The sequence below is a fragment of the Poecilia latipinna genome, unplaced genomic scaffold (assembly GCF_001443285.1).
Source record: "Poecilia latipinna isolate Pla-1442-1.1 unplaced genomic scaffold, P_latipinna-1.0 Scaffold74, whole genome shotgun sequence".
Taxonomy (NCBI): domain Eukaryota; kingdom Metazoa; phylum Chordata; class Actinopteri; order Cyprinodontiformes; family Poeciliidae; genus Poecilia; species Poecilia latipinna.
The window spans coordinates 26,593-49,443 of NW_015112690.1; the positions used below are offsets into that span (position 1 = coordinate 26,593).

General features: G+C 37.8%; 1 protein-coding gene across 2 annotated transcripts in view; it reads left to right on the forward strand.

Annotated features, from left to right (window-relative positions):
• The window catches only part of LOC106935933 (cadherin-18), a 96,319-nt gene that overhangs the window by 23,652 nt on the left and 49,816 nt on the right, over positions 1–22,851 (forward strand). For both annotated transcript variants that reach the window (XM_015016680.1, XM_015016672.1), the window contains exons 3-6: positions 3,122–3,241; positions 19,461–19,628; positions 20,527–20,714; positions 22,346–22,599. In XM_015016680.1, the coding sequence (XP_014872166.1) occupies positions 3,122–3,241; positions 19,461–19,628; positions 20,527–20,714; positions 22,346–22,599 (730 nt within the window). The remainder of the gene's footprint in view (positions 1–3,121; positions 3,242–19,460; positions 19,629–20,526; positions 20,715–22,345; positions 22,600–22,851) is intronic.

Below are 22,851 nucleotides of genomic sequence, written 5' to 3' on the forward strand. Positions count from 1 at the left end.
CAGAAGGCAGATCTCTCCAAAAGAACAGGTGTTTCCTTTGTAAATACACATTTTATCTTATCAAAATGACACCTAGTTTTGACCTATAAAGTCTCAAATAACATCTCACTGGGAGTTCATGTCAGTGCAGCAGATTTAAAAAAAATTCAAGTTTAATGCCTTGATTCTGGTTGCAGAAGGATGATAAGAACCCGCGATCCATTTTCAGAGACCAGCTTTGATCTTTTAAAAGGCCATTATGCATCTCTGTGCGACTGCTGACTTTAGTAAGTGCTGAAGAAGTGGATAAATTGATGTTTGTCAGTAGGTGTGATAAGTGGATGTAAAAATGTGCCGAATTAAATGGACATTTAAAATACATTTTTGAAAGAAATTAAGAAAAGATCATTCTGATTTTTACAGCAGTTTGGCTTTAAAACCTGCTATTGACCACATTATTTACTTTTGCTTTGCAATATTACAGTTCAAGGGCTGAGTAGATCATTGAACAAGTCAATGTGTGAATGTGCTTTCTCCAGCTGAAAAAGACCCAAAAACTGACATTTTTTGTACAAAAAGATTAAAGATCAATAGTCAACTTGCAGCTTCAGCCATCACTGCCAGAAACTCCTGATCAGGCCTGAAATCTGGGTGTAGTCATGGACTTAGATCTCTGCATCCAGAGAGAAAAAGACAAACACATAAGGCACAAAATACAATGACATGGAAAGTCTTACACGTACTTAAAACACCCAGCAGGACTTGTATTTATCTTTATTATAAAATAAGGTTTATTTCCTCATGTTCTAGCCAATTTACGTGTCGACATGAGACACAGTGTGTTGGCATCTTTATCTCTGAAAACACTCTAAGATTCTACAACATCGTGTGTTTCTGTTTCCTTACACTTGACGCTGCTCAGAGTAAAACCTGCAACTACAAACGCTTCCATTTTTAATCCCATCCAATCTAAACTCCAAAGCAGAGAGTAAACAGGCTCCTCACGATGAGTCCCTGATAATGATGTTGTTGGAAAATGTTCTGAAAATTCCCAAATGAAGGCCTGTTTAATTCGCCGCAACTAAAAATAAGCACAGAAAATACTACATTCATTTTATTCACATAAACACTGATTTTCCTCTTTGGGCTGAGTGTGCTTCTATTGAAAAGAACAAAAACATGTTTGTTGGCTTTTGCTTTGTGTCTCACCCAGAGACTGTAAAAGGATGTTTTAATGAGGTGAAAAGTTGATTGTTTTTGATTATGATGCACCAAGGTTTTCCTCATCCCTCCTTCTTTTGTTATTTAGCTTTATTTTTGAATAATAGTTTATAAAAACAGGCACACAGAACATTGAGTTTAATGACTACAAACCTTTTATTATCACCATCTTGTTGACTGTAAATATAAAGCGCTATGGCTGATTTCACATTTCCATTTAAACCTGCAGTATGTAACATTTATAAGCAATGCTTCACAAATAACCTGTCAAAAAAATCAAGCTCATCTACCTCCTCCCTGTGGTCTGAAGAAGTGCACCGCTCCCGGTAAGAAACGGCCAATCAGAGTCAGGAGGAAGGTCTTGGCACTGGCAATCAACCTCATGTATACGCTGCACCTGTACTGATGGCAGAGAAACGACTTACTGTTCCAGGAAAACCATTTATCCACTGTCATCGGTGATCATGCTAACTAGCTGTAGCGTAGCAGAGAGTAAGGGGAAGGATGGTGTGAGTAGCACATACACAGGAGTAATTAACAGCGCTAAGACCCACCTCCTGGCTCTGATTGGTTGTTTCTCATTGTGTATTTCTGTAGATGTCAGTAGAGCTACATGGAGAAAGCTGAGGAGCATGATTTTTATTTTTTTTACAAACATAGCAACAGTTTTAACAAATTTGTAAAAACATTGTCTATAAAAGTTGTACACTGCAGCTTTAAGTGTAAGTGTGAATATCTAATGAATGCACTGTTATCTTATGCAGCCTGCACAGATACTTTTCATTAAAGATGAATTCATAAAAGCAGGAGTAAAGCTGTCTGTGTTAAATATTGGATTCTAACTTTTATTCATTTAGAACATATTTAGATTGCAAAGCAATAAAGGAGTTGATGGTTTCCACTAAAACCATCCCTGCATGGCTGCTTGCATTCACAGCTAACCGGCATGCTGTGCACTGTTTATGATTTATGGTGGCTGACATTGCACTCTGCTCCACCGGGTAACTGAAAAAAGGGAAAAAAATCACATCTGGTAGGACTCAGAGGAGTTTCATTGTGAGATTTCCAAAGAAGCTCAGGAAAGCAAGGCGAGAGTCCAGGCAGCTGCAGGATGCATCATGCAGCTTACGTCAGATCGCACCGTCGTGCTTCCATATATAAATACAGCAGTGCATCAAATAAGCCAGTTGTGCAATTACAGCGCACTCATCATGTGATTAAAAGGGGTCAATGAAGCCTGTAATGCCATGTGAGCAACACTTGGTGTGTAAAATTGAACCTCAATTGCTTTTACAATGAGCTGCTAAGTTAAAGGTCAGCATTAGTTCAGCTTTTTAATCACGTGTCTTTGTTTTATGGTGCTTTTTTAATTCATTAAAGCAATTGCATTCATAATATTTTCTCATTTGGAAAAGGCTGTTAAAAACATTCTCAACAACTTGCATGTGATGGAGGTCATGCACAGTACAAAACGATTTTTTAAATGTTCCCATTACATTTGTTGCACAGACTGAAAAATCTGTTTTTTCTTTCTTGATGATTATTCATAAGCTCTGACTATTTAGTATATTTTTTTCTTTGCATCTTGCATCTCCACCACAGTCTCACTGCAGGCATCAAAGAACCTCAGAGGATTTTTCCAGCCATATGTTAACCAGGGCTGAAACATGCTAAATCAGCTCCTTGTTTCCTTACATTACACAGGGTGACTTTGTTTAAAGTCTGACTAGTATTTAAACTGTTCTTCTGTTTCCAGCCATGTGACCTTACATTTTCTGGGATCTTAATGTTCTAGATGTGGTTGCTAGGAGATTTCAAACCAACGCACAATTATACACGAGTGTCCCTACGTTGCCATTCGAAAACCTTTTTACAAAGAAAGCAGGAAATCACTTCTGCTTCTCTTTTCTTCTATTTTTAGGTACGTCCGTGTTGCAAGTCACAGCGACAGATGCTGACGACCCAACCTACGGAAACAGCGCCAGGATAGTCTACAGTATTTTACAAGGACAGCCATATTTCTCCGTGGATCCCAAAACAGGTGCCGTATTCCTGCTTGCTGGGGATAAAATGTTGCAGTAAACGCCTATTTGCATAGAAGCACTATAAACAATGTTCAAAAGTATTATCACTCCTTGAACTTCTTTACATTTTGGCAACTACAAACCTGAATGTTTTTACTGGGACACTGACAAAAGGAACAGGTGACTTTCAAAGATCTTTCTGACTTGACAAGCAGATTTTTTGTTCAGCTCCCGTTACTCTGATGCTTCTGAATAAAATCCAATGAGCAGCTAAGAGGCTGTGTTACATTCATAGCTCAGGTGGACGAATATGCAGATGAGATAATTATTAGTTTGCTATCTAAAAATCTGGAAAATTTCACTGTTGTCACTTTTCAGAGATTTTTCAGTAGATTATATATAAAATATTCAAAAGAAGCTACTTGACATGCTACTGGTTAGCATTTGCAAATCAGACAATCTAGTTGATTAAATGCAGGAGCAGAAATAAGGAAAACTGCAGATATGAGATTCCGTGGTGCCATTACGGTTTCTAACATGGACATTGTGTATATTAATGTTTTAACTTAAAATAGGCAGTTCTAGTCGTTTTTAGAGGAGGCCTGAAGGTAATTGAAGTTGATGGAAGATGACTCTTGATCCCCTCACAGGTCCACTGCACATTTTGTTGTTCTATCATCTAAAATTGTAGTAAAATACAACATAGATTGCTGTCTTAATGTAACCCAGTGATTGTTGGGTAAAAATGCTCTTGCAAGGTATTGTTCAACTATTGTTGTTTATCTCTTAAAGTGTGAGAAATCTTTGCTGTGGACGTTCCGGTGCTATTTTCACCACGTCTGACATCATAAAAGTTAAAGCTACAGTTATGGCTGAGTCATGTTGTGCAGCACGCGAACCTCACTGTGGACCATAAGTAAGTTCTCCTGGGACCAAGCAGACATTTGCAGAACTCTCTCCAGAAAGCCATTGTTTCCTGCTCAGCGGTGCTCAGTCTTTTAAAGTTCATCCTTTGTTTGAGAGGCGTCTTCTATAATCTATTAAACATTAATAAGCCTTCTAAGGTACAACACATATAACTTTTATATGATGTAAAAAATGCAACATTTTCAGCGTGTATAGGTCTTTTTTATTTCTTATCTCTGAACCTTACACGGTCATTTGTCCTGGCGCTGCTCTTGCATCTAAAGTTTGCGCTGCTGTTGGGTAACCTGAACAACTCGTCTCTTGTATGACTTGATTCATTGCCGTCTGGGACACACTGCCACCTCCGGAGAGACCGCACCGCCCATGTGAAACGGGAATTTTCATGCTGAATGAATAATACAAATGAACAGCTGTCCGTTTTGACTTTACCATGAGGAAAAGAAAGACGATTGGGAATTAATGAAACCGTTCCACAGCGGCAGATTTTTAGAGTGAATACACATCCTGTGTTTTGTTATTGCAGTGGAAACCCAATGTTTTCACACACACTTCAACACATTGTTCACTTTAACATCCCATACTTTCTGTCCTCTTGAGGCACTTTTCAGTTCAATCACACAAACATTTCAAACGGTACATTTAGTTCACTTCATTATTCAAATCAGTTAAAAAAGTTTGTTTCTGAGGAAGCCCAGCTGATTGCATCAAGTTTTTGCCTTTTTGACTTAATACAAAGTTATTAATTCAACTTTTTTGTAACTTTATGTAACATATTTCTACAATATAAAACTTGCAAAGATCTGGATGGATGGATGGATGGTTGGTTGGTTGGTTGGTTGGAGCCTGTCGCAATCAGCAATAAATCAATTAATCAATTAATCATATGATAAATTAAAATGAGCTCAATAATATCCATTTGCATAATTTACTTCACTCGGGTGTTTTGGTCTCATTTAGCCCCGTTTTTGTTTACAGACACTTTATAATTCATTTTATTTGTTGCTTTTTTCATTTATTTTGGAGATTGAAAAGCCCCTCCAGTTCCAGTGTTAAACGTTCAGGTGTACTTGGACTATTATACATATTACTTGAAAATGGTCTCAAAACAACAATATTAATATTGTCTTTGAAGTTATTGCAATAACTTCAATAACAATTTATCACCCAGCAAAATGTGTTATTGTGGCAAGCCGACTTGTAACCTGATGTTTTTTAATCATTCTTTATGGAGATAAAAGGATGATATGTGCAGTTTTTCCCTCCGTTTGCCCATAAACTGAGACCTTCTGGATGAATCCGATGCCTCACTTTGCCTGAGCTGACGCTGCAGCTTGTCTGACTTCTAATTGGGCGTGGGGCGTGCAGAGGATGGGGACGTGATGGAAGGCCTCAGCCAGTTGCTCTCTCCACACAGCACTACTCCACCCACACATATTAATTTATACAAGTAGGCCTGCTGCCTTTTTTTTGTCACTGGCACACCGGCCTTGTCTCTAAAATTAGCAGCCGGACTCCTGTTGGTCAGCGGAGGACGCACGCATGCGGCGAGCTGCACTTTGGTTTGATGCTTTACACGCTCGGCTCGGGTATTAAAGCGGTTGTGCTGGCGCAGCGCCACGTTTCACCCCCCGCCGGAGAGATGAAGCCACTTCTGCAGATGTCTCACAGTGCATTAGCATGCTTACACGTCCTCACATCCTCCTGTACTCGGCGTCCATTATGCTTAACCTGCAAAGACACCTTCATGGGAAATTCACAGACTATTCGGGGGGCGCTATATGAGCGCTCACACATGCAGCGTATTCCCCTCTGAGCAAAGGCTGGCATCCTGACATAGAAGTGACTGAAGATTATTTAAGCACGGAAGGTAATCATGGCATTTGGCACACACAGATGGCGCTGAAGAAAGACATAAGGGATTTCCTCGGACTTGACCCAAATCCTCAGCAGGAGTCAAAGTGACCGCTTTCCCTCAGTTTTGTTTCTCCTGCCCTGGCTGGTGTGATAACATCCCCTCAGATCCAAGAATGACTGGAGAAGCAGAAGCAGACGTGTCTGACTGCTGACAAACTGCATGAAACGGCAGAGATCTCTTCAACATGGGAAGATGTCACAAATAGAGATGGAGTTATCTCCAAAGCAATCATGAATGTTTATTACAGCTCTGGAAATGCTCACTAAATATGGCTTTAATATCCGTAATGGCTTGCAGCTGCTTAATGAAGTTAAGCTATTGCAGCTAAGAGCCAATGCAGATGCTACTGTAACTCTGATTCATTCTTCAGTTTACATATGTGAGCTTTTCAGCTGTTTAGGCTTATAATTCAGAGTAGCTGGAAATTAAAATTCAACACATCTGTCTTGACATATGTACCAAAACATGCTGCTTCTCACAATCAAGAGCAAAATGAGTCCAGGCTTCTTACGAGGTGGAATTTGGTTGAAGTGCGTTTTGTTTTTACTTTGCTCTGAGTAGTCCATGTGTGTTGGGATCAAGGATGTTAAACTTAATGTTCTTCATCATCTGGACAAGATATGTTAGTTTTTTTCATATCGTCACTTTTTTTCATTTATGTATACAGTCAGTTTCAGTTTCAAGCATGTGGTTTCTTGAAGGAATGAAGGAATCTTGATAGTCCAGACAGCACTGGATGCTGTGAGAATAATCCATGTTATTGTTGGGTCACTGCGTCGTCATGGAGTTTTTCCAACGTGTCCTAAAAATCTGTGGCAGGTTTTGTTTGCTTACAGTTTAAGCTGCATGATAAGGTGATGCTGCAGCATGTTTTCTGGCATCATGTCATCCAACATCATTATTGCACAAGGCAGATGGACTATAGTGTGAAACTCCCTGAGGTTATCAACTGTAAAGCTTTTTTTCCCAGTGGAAATGTGGAATCTCTGCTTACACAACCCACACCTGTTATGGTCACACTATAAATGAAATTAACATAGAAAACAGCTTAATCCCTGGCAGTAACGTTGAACTGTTTAATCAGAATTGATTTTGTGTGTGTGGACGGAGTCTGTCCCTGTAGAGCCATTCTTTCCTCTGCGTGTCCCAGGCAAGGCGTACTGTTTAATTACGCCTTGCCTCATGTACACTTTGCTTTGCATACAGTGTCTCCAGGTTGACCGTCAAGGCTGTTGACTTAGCTGTCCATACGGACGCATGCATTTACAGTGCAAACACTGGGTGTTTGTTTTTTGTTGAAGGAATTGAACCCACATATGTCTGAGGCAGCAAGCATCAATAAAAACAATATTTTTTTCTTTCCTCCTGCTACATGCTGACATTATGCATAGTGTTGGGATTAATGCTGCACCATCAGCAGCTCAAGGTGTTTTTTTTTTATTTGTTTTGTTCCCATTGCATGCAGGAACCAGCTGCAGTCAAGGTTGCAACGTTTTCATGTTCATTTCAAGCACAAAGCACCTGTCTGCACCCAGATACTCATTCACACTTTCCCTCCTGGATGCTGTGAAATGACAATATATTGTAAGGGAACTTTCTCAATGCCATTTTAAAACACTGCATATACTGAATATATTTTCTCACACTTGCTGCAAATTAGAGCCCACGGAATAAAAAGGTTCCACATTCAGTCAGTGTTTTCAGAAGGCTGCTCACTTCAGAAAATGAACAAAGACAAACTTTGAAAGAAATTGGATCTAAATGGTGTTTTTGTTCACAATTTTGTGTAGCAGTGGTAAATTGTGACATTATATGATGTGCCCATTATCTATTGTTTGAAATAAAAAATATGTTTTCAGAATGCGTTGAGCTAATAATAATTTTTGCCTCAGTTTGATTAGCAGACATTAATTGTGTAACAGTCAAACGGGCCTATTTGCTAAATCAAAGGCTAATTCTTTTAGACGGTTGACATCTCAAAGTCACTTACAGATGTGCTAAAGGGTGAGAAGAAATGAGTTCATACTTCTTTATAATTACGGCTGAAATCACACGGAGGCATTTTCTCATCCCTACAAGAAAAAGAACCGAAGCCATGATGGAATCACAACTGACAGGACTGTGATGGTTTCACCTAAAATGCAGAAACAGGCGGAAACTTGGGATACGATTGAATTTGTTATGGACCTAAGTGAAGATGGCACAGACCTTCAGCTGGCGTGTAGCCAGTGATGCTTGTATTGGAAATTATTGAGGAGCCAAGAGGGGAAAGTATAGTCCTTTGACTGAAGGAAGCTGTGACATGACTGTCAGAACATATACGGCTGTGGACTTTTAAAAAAACAATTTACGCTGGCCTCTGTTCACTGCAGAAAGCATTCACAATATTTAAGGTGCTCTATTGATTCATATATACACACCCACAGGGAGGAGACGAAGAGTCCACTCAGGAAGACCCGTGGCCGGGAATCAAACCCGGGACTTTTGCTTTCAAACTGCTGTGATTCTTCATAACAGATTCAACAATGTGTCTGAAAAATTACTCACACTTTTTATTCCTGAGTTTAGGTTAATTGTTTTCCATCTTCTTTCTCCAGACTACATATTTTGTTCTTGTCATCTCTTCTTGGTAACATGGTTCACTTATTTACACAGACATCTACTTCTGAGTAAGAACTTTTATTTGATCAAATGTACATAGTTATGAAAATACAAGTACTTTTTTATATGAAAAGGAAGGCCTCACCTGTTCAAAAAGAGGAAATTTGTCCTAAAAGGGACCCACTGTCGACAAAACGCTTGTGCAATTTTAAACCTTTCTCTCTCCTCTTCTAATGAATAAACATGTAAAGTGCTAGATGATATTAAACTACTTCAGGGAGAGTCAGCCTTGCAGCTTGACCAAACATCATCATCTGCATTAGAACAGGGGACTGAACAGGATTTGGTCTTTTCTGCAGTCCCAGCATAAATCCAGTGTCCCAACACCTAAAAAAAGCTCACTGAGGAAACACACCGATTTGCACAAATACAGTGTCAGCACTGTGCTTCAAATGGCTGCAGCTAAATTCACAGAAAAATAAAAACAAAAACCAGTCACTATAACTGGCCAAACTGGTGACTTGTAATCACCAGCGAGTCAACATAAAACACCGGGAGCCATGACAGCAAGCTGCTCACATGAAACCACAGCCACCCTGACGGACAGATTAGCTGCACTTCTCTGCAGCAGGTGCAGCTGATTGTTGGCGCCTGATTAGAGCCCGGTACTGTGACTCGGGTCCAATCAGTCATGCTGGTAGGCAGGATGTGGTGCGAGCGAAGGCAGCGGTCCTGAACGTTGGTTTGCACATGCTGATTTGCATTCGAGAAAGACTCCCAAAAACCCGACTGGGGAAGAGAAAAGTGGGCGAGGCAGAGGTGACAGCCGAGCAGGGAACTCAACTCCTTCAGTCAGTGCTAATGAACAGTTTCAGCTTCCAGTTTCTCTGTTTGGCTGCCTGAACTACATTTGAAACCACACGTTAACTTACAGTGTATGAAAAAACAAACATTTTTAGATATGCTTTAAGGAAACGTCCCAAATAAACATTCCTTGTGTGACATCATCAGTCAACATGTCAGGAAGAGAACCAAGCCGATCCGCCTTTTATTTTCCAAAAGCTTAATGGGAGTATGATAATCCATAATCAGGAACAGATTTTTGTTTCAGAGATGAGCAAAGTGTGCATTTCAACCCCAGAACAAAAGCAAGACTCATGTGTAAACCCTGGACTGGGAAGGCGGTCCCACACAGGATGTGGCCATTGCTCAAAAACCAACAAACTCTTACACCAAATGCATGTATGGAGAAAACCCTGAATCTGAGGTGTGATAAAACATAAGTTGAATTGTTTTGTCATACAGCCATCTCCAACCTATTCACAATTTGATTTCTCTGTGGAAAGTAACACCAAATTATTCACAGAAAATTTGTTAATTTCTTTATTTGTATTTTTTTCATTCTGTTGAGCATATCTATAATATGCAGAAGACAACACAGTTTGGGATGGTGGAATAAAAACGTGCAATGCTACTTGACATTCTATTGGCTGGCATTGGAGGGATTGCTGTTTGTTTTCATTAGGAATCATCATTGGAAAGTAAATCAAATCATTTAGTTTACTTCATTTGGTGCTTCAGTTTTGGAAAAAACACCAAATATTACTCAGTATTTGGTCCAGTTTTTAGTGTAAATATCTTAGTACACTTGAAATAAGACTAAACTGACTTATATGTACATTTTCAGCATCATATAGGAGCTTGTTATAAGGCATTAGTTCCTTAATATTGATGAAAAGTTGCTAGTTCCTCTGGAAATTGTTTTACTTTCAAAAGGGCATTTTTTCATGTTCAGGTGAAGTAATCTGTCAATAATATTAGGGATTTGCTGACTTAAAAAAACTCCCATTTCTTGCTTAAGTTACTTTCAAGTTGCCTTATTTCAAATGCACTAAGATATTTGCTCAAGAAACTAGACCAATACTTGGTAAAAGTTTGTTTTTTTTGCATATTCAATCAGGGTAGTTTTGAAAAACGGTTAAAAATCATCATTTTGGATGAAGATCCATAAACTTGCCGCCTGCAGTACATGTTGAGGCTCATCGCGACGCACAAGGAGAGCAGAGAATTAGTGACGACCAACGAATGCAAACCAGTCCAGAGGAAATATTGTATTTGCAAATATAACTGGGCTGTTGTAGCAAGATTAGTGACATTCAAACTGTGTTCAACAACATTCACTGCAGAGGATTTACTTGATTACATGGTTTGCAAATCTCAAAACTGCAAGCCAGCGGAATTTGGTGAAGCACTTTCTATATCTCAGCTGAAAGCACATCTGAGACGTGGTGCTGCATTCATCCTTTTTATAGTTTGGCCATAACTCCTGTCTTCCCCTTCACCACTGTGCATCTGTCACTTACCCGCCGAGACATCAAGGCTGTTCCTCTCAAGACTCGCGCTCGAATACCCCTTAACCGCGCTTCACATCTGTGCTCCATCACACACACGCGCGCATGCAAAGACTCTCTACATTACCGAAGCCCAGAGTCCCCTTTCAATCCTAAATAGGCTAATTTGACTGCTGATCTGGGATTTGTGAGTGTTTGAGTTTATTGAAGGAGCTGACACAGATCAGGATGTTTCTGCACTTAGTGGATTAAGCGTTTGCTCTGGTTAAATCAAGGAAAATCTTTCCCGACGCCAATCATTGGTGATGTAGTCCAAGCAGTTCCTTCCAAGACTTATTACTACTAAAATATATTTTACCCATTACAGGTTTATTTTGTTTTAAAATTTTAATCACATCAGCACTTTCAAATTATAAAAAGAATAAAAGTAATCCTAATCAACCTGGCTTGATTTGAAAACTGAATTGTCCTTTAAACCCAGAAACTAACTGTACCTCTCTTGGTAGCAGTAGCAAAACTTTAAGTGTTTACAGTAACCAGCTATGCGTCTTTAACATAACTGTGGAGGAATTTATTTTCTTTTCTAGAATTGCTTAAAGGGTTTAAAGGTATTAGGATGGCACATTATCCACAGTTGAAACCATAAGTTTGCATAAACCCAACAGAACAACACACCTTTTATCCTCACCGCCTGAAGTTTAATCAGACCAAACGTGTTGGTCAGTCAGTATTTGGTAGAATTGCCTTCAACATGTCAAACATTTTGGGTTTTCTTCCACAGACTTCTCATAGTAATGTCCCTGCATTCTGTTTGGCTGTGATGCTTTCTTGGAGGTTCTAGCTGCGAACAACTAAACCTTCTCCCTCTCCTGTTATTAGCATTTTACTTTCCATTAACATAGAAACTACCACCATCAGTTATTCTGTTTTTTGAGTATCTGCTGTCTTCTCTAACCCCCTGTCAGACGTGGCAGACGGTTGCTGACACGTAGCCAGGTTCTGGTTCTTCTTCAGGTTTCTTCCTGTGTGAGGGGAGTTTTTCCTCCCCACTGTCACCACATGCTTTAATATAAAAGATCTCTCTAAAGTCAATGACACGATGCAATCGATTATATACTGTCTCGTGTCCAGGAAGAATAAATGGCACAAGTCAAGGACTTGATGCAATCCAGGGATAGAAAACCTTTTAAACAAATTTGAATAAACTGAATTAAATGCAATGTTTGAGAACTAAGATTATTTAGAGTATTTGGTTGATTTAATTGAAATTGTTTATAAAGTGATTCCAGACGACATTTGCACTTTGATGAACAGAGAGGGATGGACGGTCCGGTCGTCCATCTTGATGTGGATTTTACTGTAAAAAATCGACCTTTTTCTAAGTAGTTTGTCTCACTGATAAAGTATATAAATAAAGTGATTAAATAAACTGATTTCTTTAGATACTAATAAATAAATATCTGACATTTACTTTTTCTCATTAGCAAATTAAAATAATTGTAGTAATTTTAACAAATCTAAAAGAGAAGTTTGGTTGATTTAACTTTGGACAGTGAGGGAAAAAGTGTCTTTTTATTTGGTGTACATCCTTGTTTCCTTTTTTTAATGGTTTCTTTTTTCAATGGTATTTCACTTTGAATAGGCAACTGAACCTTATTTCTGCACATTGTACATGAAATATTCTTTTGAAAAAGTGCAGTTTGTATTTCATTTAATCCTAACTCGGATCAAATTTTCTCTGCAGTCATTTATAGATTATTTATAGATGAACATAATTGCATGTGCAAGCTTATTATTTTATTTATATTCAGTCATTTGAAATACTTGCGTCACTCTTAGGTATATGTATGTATTTCACCAATTTCATCGCTTATTATATTTGTATTATTAATATTTAACACCTAGCTTAACTAGTAAATGATTTATTATTGGAGATCAATATTCTATTCTATTCTATTTTAAACATTTAAGTGTGATGTAAAAGCCAAAACAGAGGAATAAATCTTCAGAGACTCTCACTTCTCCTGGCTTTGTATTTATATAATAACTGTATAAAAATGTCTTTATTGTACCTGTTAGGAGGAGAATGCTCTCATGACTTCTTAAATTCAGCTGCTGCTTTCATCCAACATTTTCCCCTCAAACTCCAACTGTACTCGCATGAAGACTGTATTAGATGAGCCAAAAAACCAAGATTCCTAGAGCTGGAGATTGAAGAGTGCTTTAGTAATCTCCTATAATCCTTTTTGTTCACTTGGGAGATTGTTCTCCTTTAGAAGTTTCCCGCCAGACAAAGAGGTGGATAGTGCGATAGTATCGACTATAATAGACTGAGGAGGTTGAGGAAAAGGCTAACCACCTCACCGTGTCAGATGAGGCCAGGTTCATGGAAGTCGGCTCTTTCTCAATTATTTTCTGAATTAACGTTGGGGCACCGTAGAGATTTAGGAGAGACGGTCTGAGGCGATGCGGCTCAGAGCTGAGCTGGGAAGAGAGATCAGAGGTCTGATCTTTGTGTCAGAACACTGATGTGTGTTTCCTGCTTCCTTCCTAAGAATGCCCCAGTGACTTTTTCAGTGTTGGAAGATAATTTGATTTACGAATGAAGAGGCTGCAGAGAAAACTTTGCAACCAAACCTTGATGACATTTTTACAGTGTTAAAAGTATTCAAACCCCTTGAACTTCAGTGTCATTTTCATTTTCTGTGACACACCAACACCAATCAATCAGTCTTTTCCAAAGTGTGAAAGGTGCTTTTGTATTCAGCCCCCTGATTACAGCTACAAGTCCTTTCAGGTATGGAGCCTGAATTATCTGCTTACACTGCAAAAACACAAAATCTTATCAAGTTCCTTACATGTTGATGAAAAGCTCCACTGGCAGAATATTTCACTTGTAAAATGGGAAAATGTCTTAATGTATTTAATGAAAATTATGTAAAACGAGCTTCTATATCTAGCTGAAAAATTTCCTGTCAATTAGTTTTGTCTTATTTCAAGTGTATTAAGATATTTGTACTAGAAACCAGATGAAAACACTTCATATCATTGAATACAATAGTAATATTGCACGGTAAAAAATATGATATACTTTATTACATCCAGAATGTTGGATTTAATTTAACTGCAGTGGATTCTCATACTCGACACACATAATTGTACCAAACACATTAAAGGACACAGAGTGATGCCAATGTTATCATCATTGATGTGAAAGAATATAATATGAGCACCTCGTAGTATTTTTTTTATTTTTCAATTGTTGCAACACTTGTTTTGGGAAATATGCAGTTTAATATATCCACCACACAAACCAAAAATGGTAGATTTGAGTCTCATCTAATGAGAGAAACCTTCTCTACATTTTTAGCTTGTTTCGTCTTGCAATGTTTTTCCTCCTAACCAAAAACTCTTAGACGTCCCGTCAGTAGACTCTCCACCTGCGATGTTGTTTTAAAAACATCTCTAATTCGAGCGTCTCCTCATCTTTCTCCCTGACCTGCTGTGCTCCTGATCTTCTAGATTCTCAGTGTACATTTTGGGATTCAATATGGAACAAAGTCTGAAAAAGTCTGAAGGTGTGAAAACCTTTAAGACTATTTGTTTTACTTTGTGTGACTCACAGTTGGTCATTCTCTCTGCTGGTGGATAAAAGCAAAATTCTCATAGCCACAGAAAGAAAATCTCTCTTTTTTTTTGTATGTGCTTATTGGTTTGGTTCCAGCTGTGAAATATTGTTCAGGAATGTCACACCTTTATGAACAAAGAGGTAATATGAAATTTGAAAGGTCAGGTCGTCCATCTTAGTTGGATTTTACTCAAAAAGTTTGACCACTTTCCAAGTAGTGTGTCTCAAGGACTTAAGGTCAAATGTTGCTAAGGCTGAGGGTAATAACTAGGGACTCTCAGTGCAGTTTGCAGGGCTTGTATCATTACAGGAAAGTTGTTAGCAGCACTTTGATTAGTTTTTGGAACAAAGAACAGCAGCAGATCCCTGCTGAGACCTGGCATTTCAGCAGAACGCTTTGACGCCAATACGCTACTCAGGTTGTGAGTCTTGAAAATGTTTGGTTGAAAATGTATTTTCATTCCCTGTGGGAGTTGGAAAAACTGCATTGTATTATATAAAGCATTGCATCTTTTCTTTTTCTTAGAAGCCATTACCCTTTCAGTCTGTCAGTTTATCAAAGTCTTGAACGTATGAGAGAATTTCACATTATTGAACTTTACCAACTCCAGCAGTAATAATTTGCTGTTTTTATGTGCCGTTAAAGGATGGGTTGTGTCTTCAGACTTTCCTTCTATAAACCAATGAAATCATCATTTTTCATCAATATTAAGGAATTATTTACTTAAAATAAGCTCCTATATCTGGTTGAAAAGTTACTTTAAAGTTAGTTTTGTTTTATTTCACATGTACTTGATATTTTCGCTGGAAACTAACTAGACCAAAATTAGTTGGTAAAATGTCATGTTTTTGCAATGTATGTCCACATCTTGGAGGGTACGACACCATTTTTGTTATGTTCTGGGAACATAATGAAAATGAAGCATAGAAAAGTTTAATGTCTTATCCTCAGCTCAGGTTTAAGATCATCTCTGGATGGAGCGTTCTGTCTTTTCCATGGCTGCCTCTTGTCTTGGATCCTTTATGAAGTTCATTAACAGGATTTTAGGGTGTAGTTGTAAAAGTTAGGATGTCTGATTTGGAAATGTCAAGGTCTTTTTTTCTTTCAATCTCTTTAGTTTTCTGTTTTCTGTTTGTAAGCTTGACCTAAATGCTTGGTAAGTTTGTGTTTGTCTTGCAGTGTGAATCAGAAAGTAAAATGGATCTGCAGTTGACTACAAAAATCAACCTTGTTAGTGAGGATTCTCCTTGTAGGCCAAAGTAAATTAAATTCTGTCACATGCCTTGAAATAAAAGCAGCTTCCTTTGCTGCCCTACTTATTGCTGTATCTTCTCAAGCAGAGGTAATATGCACAGAACCACACTGTTAAAGCAGTTGTTGCTACTTGAGAATGAACTGCCACCATATAGTTCCATGGACTTTATTAAGAGCGAAAGTGGTTCAACCTATTATTCCTTTATTTTACACAACGCAGCCTCTGGTTCTACTTGTGGCCTTGAGGTAGAAGTTTATGAATGGAGTGTTTTGTCTCATTTTATATTGAAAACTTGTCTTTTTCATCAGCTGCACTCCAGTCCCCCTTTTTATTGTATCATAAAGAGGATGAATCCTTATTCATACTAATACAAGAGTAGAAACTTCTGTTTACTGCTCGCTTGCTGGAATATCTTCAACTTGACAGGTTTATATTTGAAAGGTTACATTAAAATTGCAAATTCATCTGACAGGTGAAATCTTGATTACAGCTTTCTAAGTTTTCTGTTTAGACAGATCTACATCCACCACCTATATTTAGCCCTTTCTGTTGATTACCTCCTGGTAAATCCAGGTTCACTGTCAGCGGCCTGGACGTCAGCCAGCCTCACCGTGACGGATGATGTGTAACCTCAGATCTTAATACTGTTGCCTGCCTGGCTTCTTGACCCACTTTTAATGATTATTCAGCCTGATGCGAAAGGATTACTTTCTGTCTATAGAGTCCTGAAAGCACAAGAGAGGAAAATGATATATTGTGTAACACGCCAATGTCTAGCTCTTTTGTGAAGTACAGGAAATAATAAAACTGAATCCATTAACTCCTAAATGGGGTTTGGTGAAATTCAAGCTGCTTGGATTGAAACAGAGAACCATGAAATAGTTTGAGTTTTAGCTTGACAGAGTATTTCAAAGACATCTTAATAAATTTGATGTACTTTCATTTTATTGTAAAAAAAAAAAGAATAATTGTAAATGCTGTAAATGTTTATAACCTAAACAAGGCCACAAAAATGTATTTATTATTTTGACTAACCGATATTATACAAGTGCAGAAATCGTGTAAGGTGTGAATAATGGTATGAATAATCAACTTGATTTCTCAAATATATCAAACGTATTGTCAAAACTGACAGGCTCAAAAAGACCAGCGTTAATCAGAAAAAAGCCAAGTTGAATATGAAAACTCTGGAGGACCTGAAGTGATCTACAGCTCAGGACGGACAACGGCTGGTTGTAAGCTCTACTGTTACTACTACACACAGAAATCCTTAAGAAATCTTACTTAAACTTTGCCTTGAAGCCATTCTGAGAGCCAGCTTAGATAGGACAAAACGTGGTTGAGTCAGGTGGAACCGAAATGTAGAGAATATTTGAACTGCGTGGTTTTTGGTTGTAACAAGTTCAAGACATTGCAAACTGGGCTGTATATAAAACATCAGAGCATTACTTTTGGGAAACAAGTCATAACATCCCTTTGCAATGTTCTGCTCTGAGTTCTAAATATTATGCCTCAAGATCAATCAATCAATCAATCAATCAATTAAGTGTATTTGTGCAGCACATTCGAGTTCCAAGGCACTTCAAAGTGTTTTACTTCATAAAACCACAAACGTACAAAGTCATAAAACATCATACAGTCACCATAATATTTCAGGATTCTTAGGGCCAAGATAGAGTCACAGAATGTTTGGGATAATTATTGTCACATAATTATCAACATACCAATAAGAAAAGATTTATGGTCTATAGTTTTTTACACGTTTTGGTGCGCTGACATCCATTTAGTCATTGTATCCGTGTTTTGTTTACCTCAAGGTCTCAATGTTTCTGTATAATCTCTAAATCTGTTGCAGGCACAAGGTCAGCGGTGACCACAATGTCCTGGCGCCAGTCAAAAACACAATTTACAACAAAACAAGTGTGAACATATGGATTCTTGTCCTATGTGGTGTTTTTTTTTTTGTTTTTTTTTTGTGCAAAAGCCAAGGCTGTAAATTCCCCTGTTAACAGTTGTTGGAAGACATAAAGTAGCACACATTGACCTTATAAGATCCTGCTGCACCTCTGCCCATTTCCTGTCTGGTTTCTGCAAATAGAGGCCACTCGTGCCACAAAAACCTTTTTTAAAAAGTCAACACAGGGAGCAAACTCATCTTTTGTTTTAGGCTCCTGCTGTGTCGCAGGGACGGTTTCTTTTTAGTCAGAGATCCAATCGTATATCATATTATGAAGGTTCACGGCTGAGCATCCTGTTTTCTGCATTATGAATAAATGTGATAGTGCAAGAGCCTCAGGGTGTTACAGTATAATATGATTGAAGATTGCAAAGCATATTTAGTTGTAATAGAATCGGAAGGAAAAGGCAATCAAGGATCTACAGAATTAAAGATGAAAGAGGCTCATTATTACATTCAGTACTATGAAATAAACCTGAAAATTTGGGAGGAAAGAAATATCTGTCTTACGAACAATATTATTTACAAAATGTGAAGTATATATACAGTCAGTATATTAACACATATATTTTATTATTCTTTTATGATAATAAAAATAATATTCTTATTCATCAAAAAAAGAAGATACACCCAGTATCAATTTGATAGTTTTAGTATATAAATGATCCATTAGCATTCTGTTAAAACCTGAATTTAAAGTTTAAATTTTGTTTTTATTTTTTTATATGTACCAAAAATCTTCTCCTAAAATACATCGGGCTTCTCTGCTGCTGTCACCAGGTTTTTACTACATTTTAATTCTACAATAGGCAAGGGGTTTTATTTGTATTGCACATGTCAATAAAGCAAATTAAATTGATTTGCATGATGAAAACATAAAACGGCAAACAAGCATGAAACATTACACTGCAGTGGAAAAATAAAGGGAAGTGACGAAAAGATGGAATACAGTTATGGATGAGTTTTATTAACCTGTTACCAGATTATGTGTTGATCATATTCTGAGCAGTAACACAGTGTTAATCACTGTATAGTAACTTATTCAATACATTTGATGATTCGAAAATCATAGTTTGTGAAAATGTACACCCCAAAACTTGTAGATAGATGCAAAATGCTCAAAGCTCCGACGTTTAACCGTCTTATTTTGTGTTCAGTCTGGATGGTAATTATGAAAATGAACCTTTTAACTTTATCTAGACTCTCTAAAGCATGGCCCAGTTTTTCATTCACTCTGTTCTATTACAGAATCTTTTGGGTCCGTTTTTTGTTTCCTTGTGGGAAATGTGTGAAACGAGGCTTTAGTCGATCTCAGATACTCTATTTACAAAAAAGTAATTATTTTTTCTTCCTCGACTCTTGAAGTGACTCAGGTTTTCTCTTCTTTTGAATGGGAGTCAGACTGTAGTGCATGGATCCTCATGACCTGACATAAATGAACAAATTCATATCACATAAGCAGAGTTTAAGCTGTAACCTCCTTCATAAGAACCAGAATGGGGGTGGATTGGTCTTGCAATTTTCAAACAACAAATGAATGTTTAGATGTTCCACATGTTATCTTTATCATCTTAAATTGCTTTTTTGCATTAAATTTGCAGGAATTGTCAGAACCGCCTTACCAAAAATGGACAGAGAAGCCAAAGAACACTATACGGTTGTGATTCAAGCCAAAGACATGGCAGGCCAAGTTGGAGGGCTCTCTGGCTCCACCACCATCAACGTCACCCTGACAGACGTCAATGACAACCCACCCAAGTTTCCCCAAAGTAAGTACTGTAACAGTGGAGTTATCAACAAAAAAAGCAGATTTCTCTATACGTGGCTTACCAAACTTGAAGAAATTGTCCCATTTAGGTTGGATATGTGAAGCTTATGGTTGAGCTGAAGTATTTTCTGCTTTTCCCTTCCTGCTTAAAATCATTTTTCAAAGCCATGCTTGTTGTCAAACCGAGCACGGCACCGCTCTGAAACATCTCCAGCCTTGAGCTGAAAGAAGTTTTCAACAAGAATTACCTGGTGCAGTTTTATAACCTAAAAAGTATTTTTACAAACCGTGCAATCCTTTCATCGGTAAAAGATGAAAGGATCGCCTCTGAAATACAAAGTTTAAAAATTAATTTAAGCAAGAAACAAGCTCCAGTAATAGGGACAGAGTGACTAGCAGCTTTTTGCTGAAGAACATGAACATTAATTAATAATATCAGTCAGTAATTCTTATTGTAATTTATCAAAACTTTTGAACTCAGAAGTCTAAATTTATTTTGTTTTCTATAATTTGCAAAACCAGATGAATATTGCTCAAACCACTCTGTTTTCCAGGCTGAATTCTCTCGATTATAATGAAAAATGTAAGTAACGACAGAGCATCATCAAGAATATTGCCCTTCAGCAACGAGCTTCCCATTTATTCTGCAGCAAAGAACCATCAACATTTCCCTGAATAAATATCTGCTTCATTGCAGTGCTATCAACCACAGTTTAGCGCTTAATGTCAATTGAAGCACTGCAGAGTATTTTTAATGACATTCCCTCAGGAACAAATAGTGACAGAGTCAAACTGCTTAGCCAAGCTTTTCGGTAAACAGTCAGATAGATATTCAACTGTTTGGTGCAGTAGAGATTTTTAATTTGATTTTTTATATATAAATGGACGTTCATTCACAGAAAATTACCAGCTGTATGTCCCAGAATCTGCTCAAGTTGGGAAACCAGTGGGGAAGATCAAAGCCAACGATGAAGACCTCGGTGTTAACGCGGACATTAGGTACAGCATCGTCAACTCGGAGGGCGCCAACATGTTCTCCATATCCACAGACAGAGACACAAAGGAGGGAATCATCAGCCTGAGAAAGGTAAGCGGCTGGTGTCCATGGTTTGTTTACAGGTATCAAATGAAAGGAGGTTTTTATGGAGACACAAATACCTGGAGGGATAATTTGACCCAGAACCATAAAGTTTTAGCCTTCAGTATCTGTGCTGACTTTAAAGTCAGGCCCATCATGTCAGGACAGGCTGTATGTACAGTTTGGGTTCTTTTTTTTACTCTGACGTCTAATAAAAATGTACTGTGGCTATTTGTACTTGGATGGTAAAAGAAATTTTATCAGATTTTTGAAATGAAACGTTGCTTAAATACTCTGTAGTGTAAGATTTTTGACCACAAGAAGAAAGTAGTAATTTTTTTACAAGTGTCTTGGAGATATACTTTTACATTTTAAGTAAATGTTCTCATTTTGTATGCTGGATCCCCGTTTATTTGTGGTTCAGTATTTGTAGAGTCACTTATTTGTGGATTTCTTGTATTAGGATATCTAAAATTTTCAAATGAAATACCTGGGTCCAATGCTACTTGACTCTATAGGACCATTTACTGCTGATTAAGTGGACCTGGGAAAACAAGAATTTAGCTTGTGCAGTAGTGTTCACATGGTTTCCATAGAGGGTATTAATGCTTACTGGGGGATATTTGGTGTTTGAACTATTAAAATAGCCGGAAGCGTTTTAAGAGGGGGTTTCACATATCCCCAGATTTCAGCCATTCATCTGTGGCTTTGTCCCTCAGCCACACAAACACCGGCTGCTCTCCGAATCCATCTGTCTGTCCATCAGTTTTCCAAACCAGTTCTGTCATGTTCAAGAAGAAAGTTTTTCTCAGAATTTCAGACCACATGATGAACAATTTTGACTTAGAAATGAATGTTCCCAGGTGGTGCTCCTGGTATATGAGGTTTTTTTTTTTTTCCATTTAGTTTTGACCAATAGCACCTTGTTAAGAATCCACACCATGGTGAGGTCCTCATATTGTGCTTATCAAATGTTCTTGGATCCGACATGCTTTATAAGACACCTACAATGTTCACACAGCGAGTGAAATACTCTTTAAAGGTTATTTTGATGAAATATCATCCTGAGTGGCAGCCATTTTACAAAAGAAATATGTACACTTCAATCAGTTTATTCACTTGAATACAACACATTTCATCATTAATTTAATCTACATTCTCTTACATTTACCATTTAATCTTGAATCAACCTGTGTCTTCCTCAATTGTAAAATAAAAAAAATGTGTAAATTAAAATATGAGTTGCAAACAGTAGATCATTCTCATTTTAACTCAAAAGTGTTTAAGACTTAAGCATTTTTTCCTCAGTGTTTTGAATTGATTTATGGTAGAACATTTTCAACTCATCATTCAAAAAATCCATAATTTTACTCCATGCACTAAAATGCACATTTGTTTTAAAGCAGGTTCGCTTTGAAATCATATTTCCTTCCTTTATTTCTGTCACTTGAGCTTAAGGCAGAACATTTGTCAATTAATTGCCAATAGTCTCTTTCTGTCTTTACCAAATCACTTAGTTTCAAGGTATTTGATTGAGTTGACAGTTTGTTTGTTCTCTTGCATTCATTTTTATACAGAATTCTCGCAGCTTTCTTTTGTGCCACAAACAAAGGTTTAGTGTCATTTTATTTTCCCTGCAGCCCCTGAACTATGAGAGGAAGAAGACCTACATGCTGCACATCGAAGGAGTGAATACACATGTGGATCCACGGTTTTCCTACCTGGGTGCTTTCAAAGACACGGCTACCCTTAAAATCACAGTGGGCGATGTGGACGAAGCCCCCGTCTTCTCTATGGATTATTATATCCTGGATGTTTACGAGAACTCACCGAGTGGAACTGAAGTGGGATCGGTTACGGCCCGGGATCCAGACAGCAGAAACAGTCCTGTGAGGTAGGAGACTCGGTCACATTAAATCTGAACGTACAGTCTGAGCAAAAACTTCTGAAAAATTGATTTTGTTCCTTTAGACTTACACACTGCAAACGCAAAGAAAGCCCAGCATTAATAAAGCAGTTTGGTTATTTTGAGGCTCAGCACTTTTTCTGCTGACTTGCAGCAGATAAACAGCATTTGGGTGATTTGATTTTAAATATTTGCAGATTGGAGGATATGTGAACCAAACAGATTATTTTTATCTCAAAA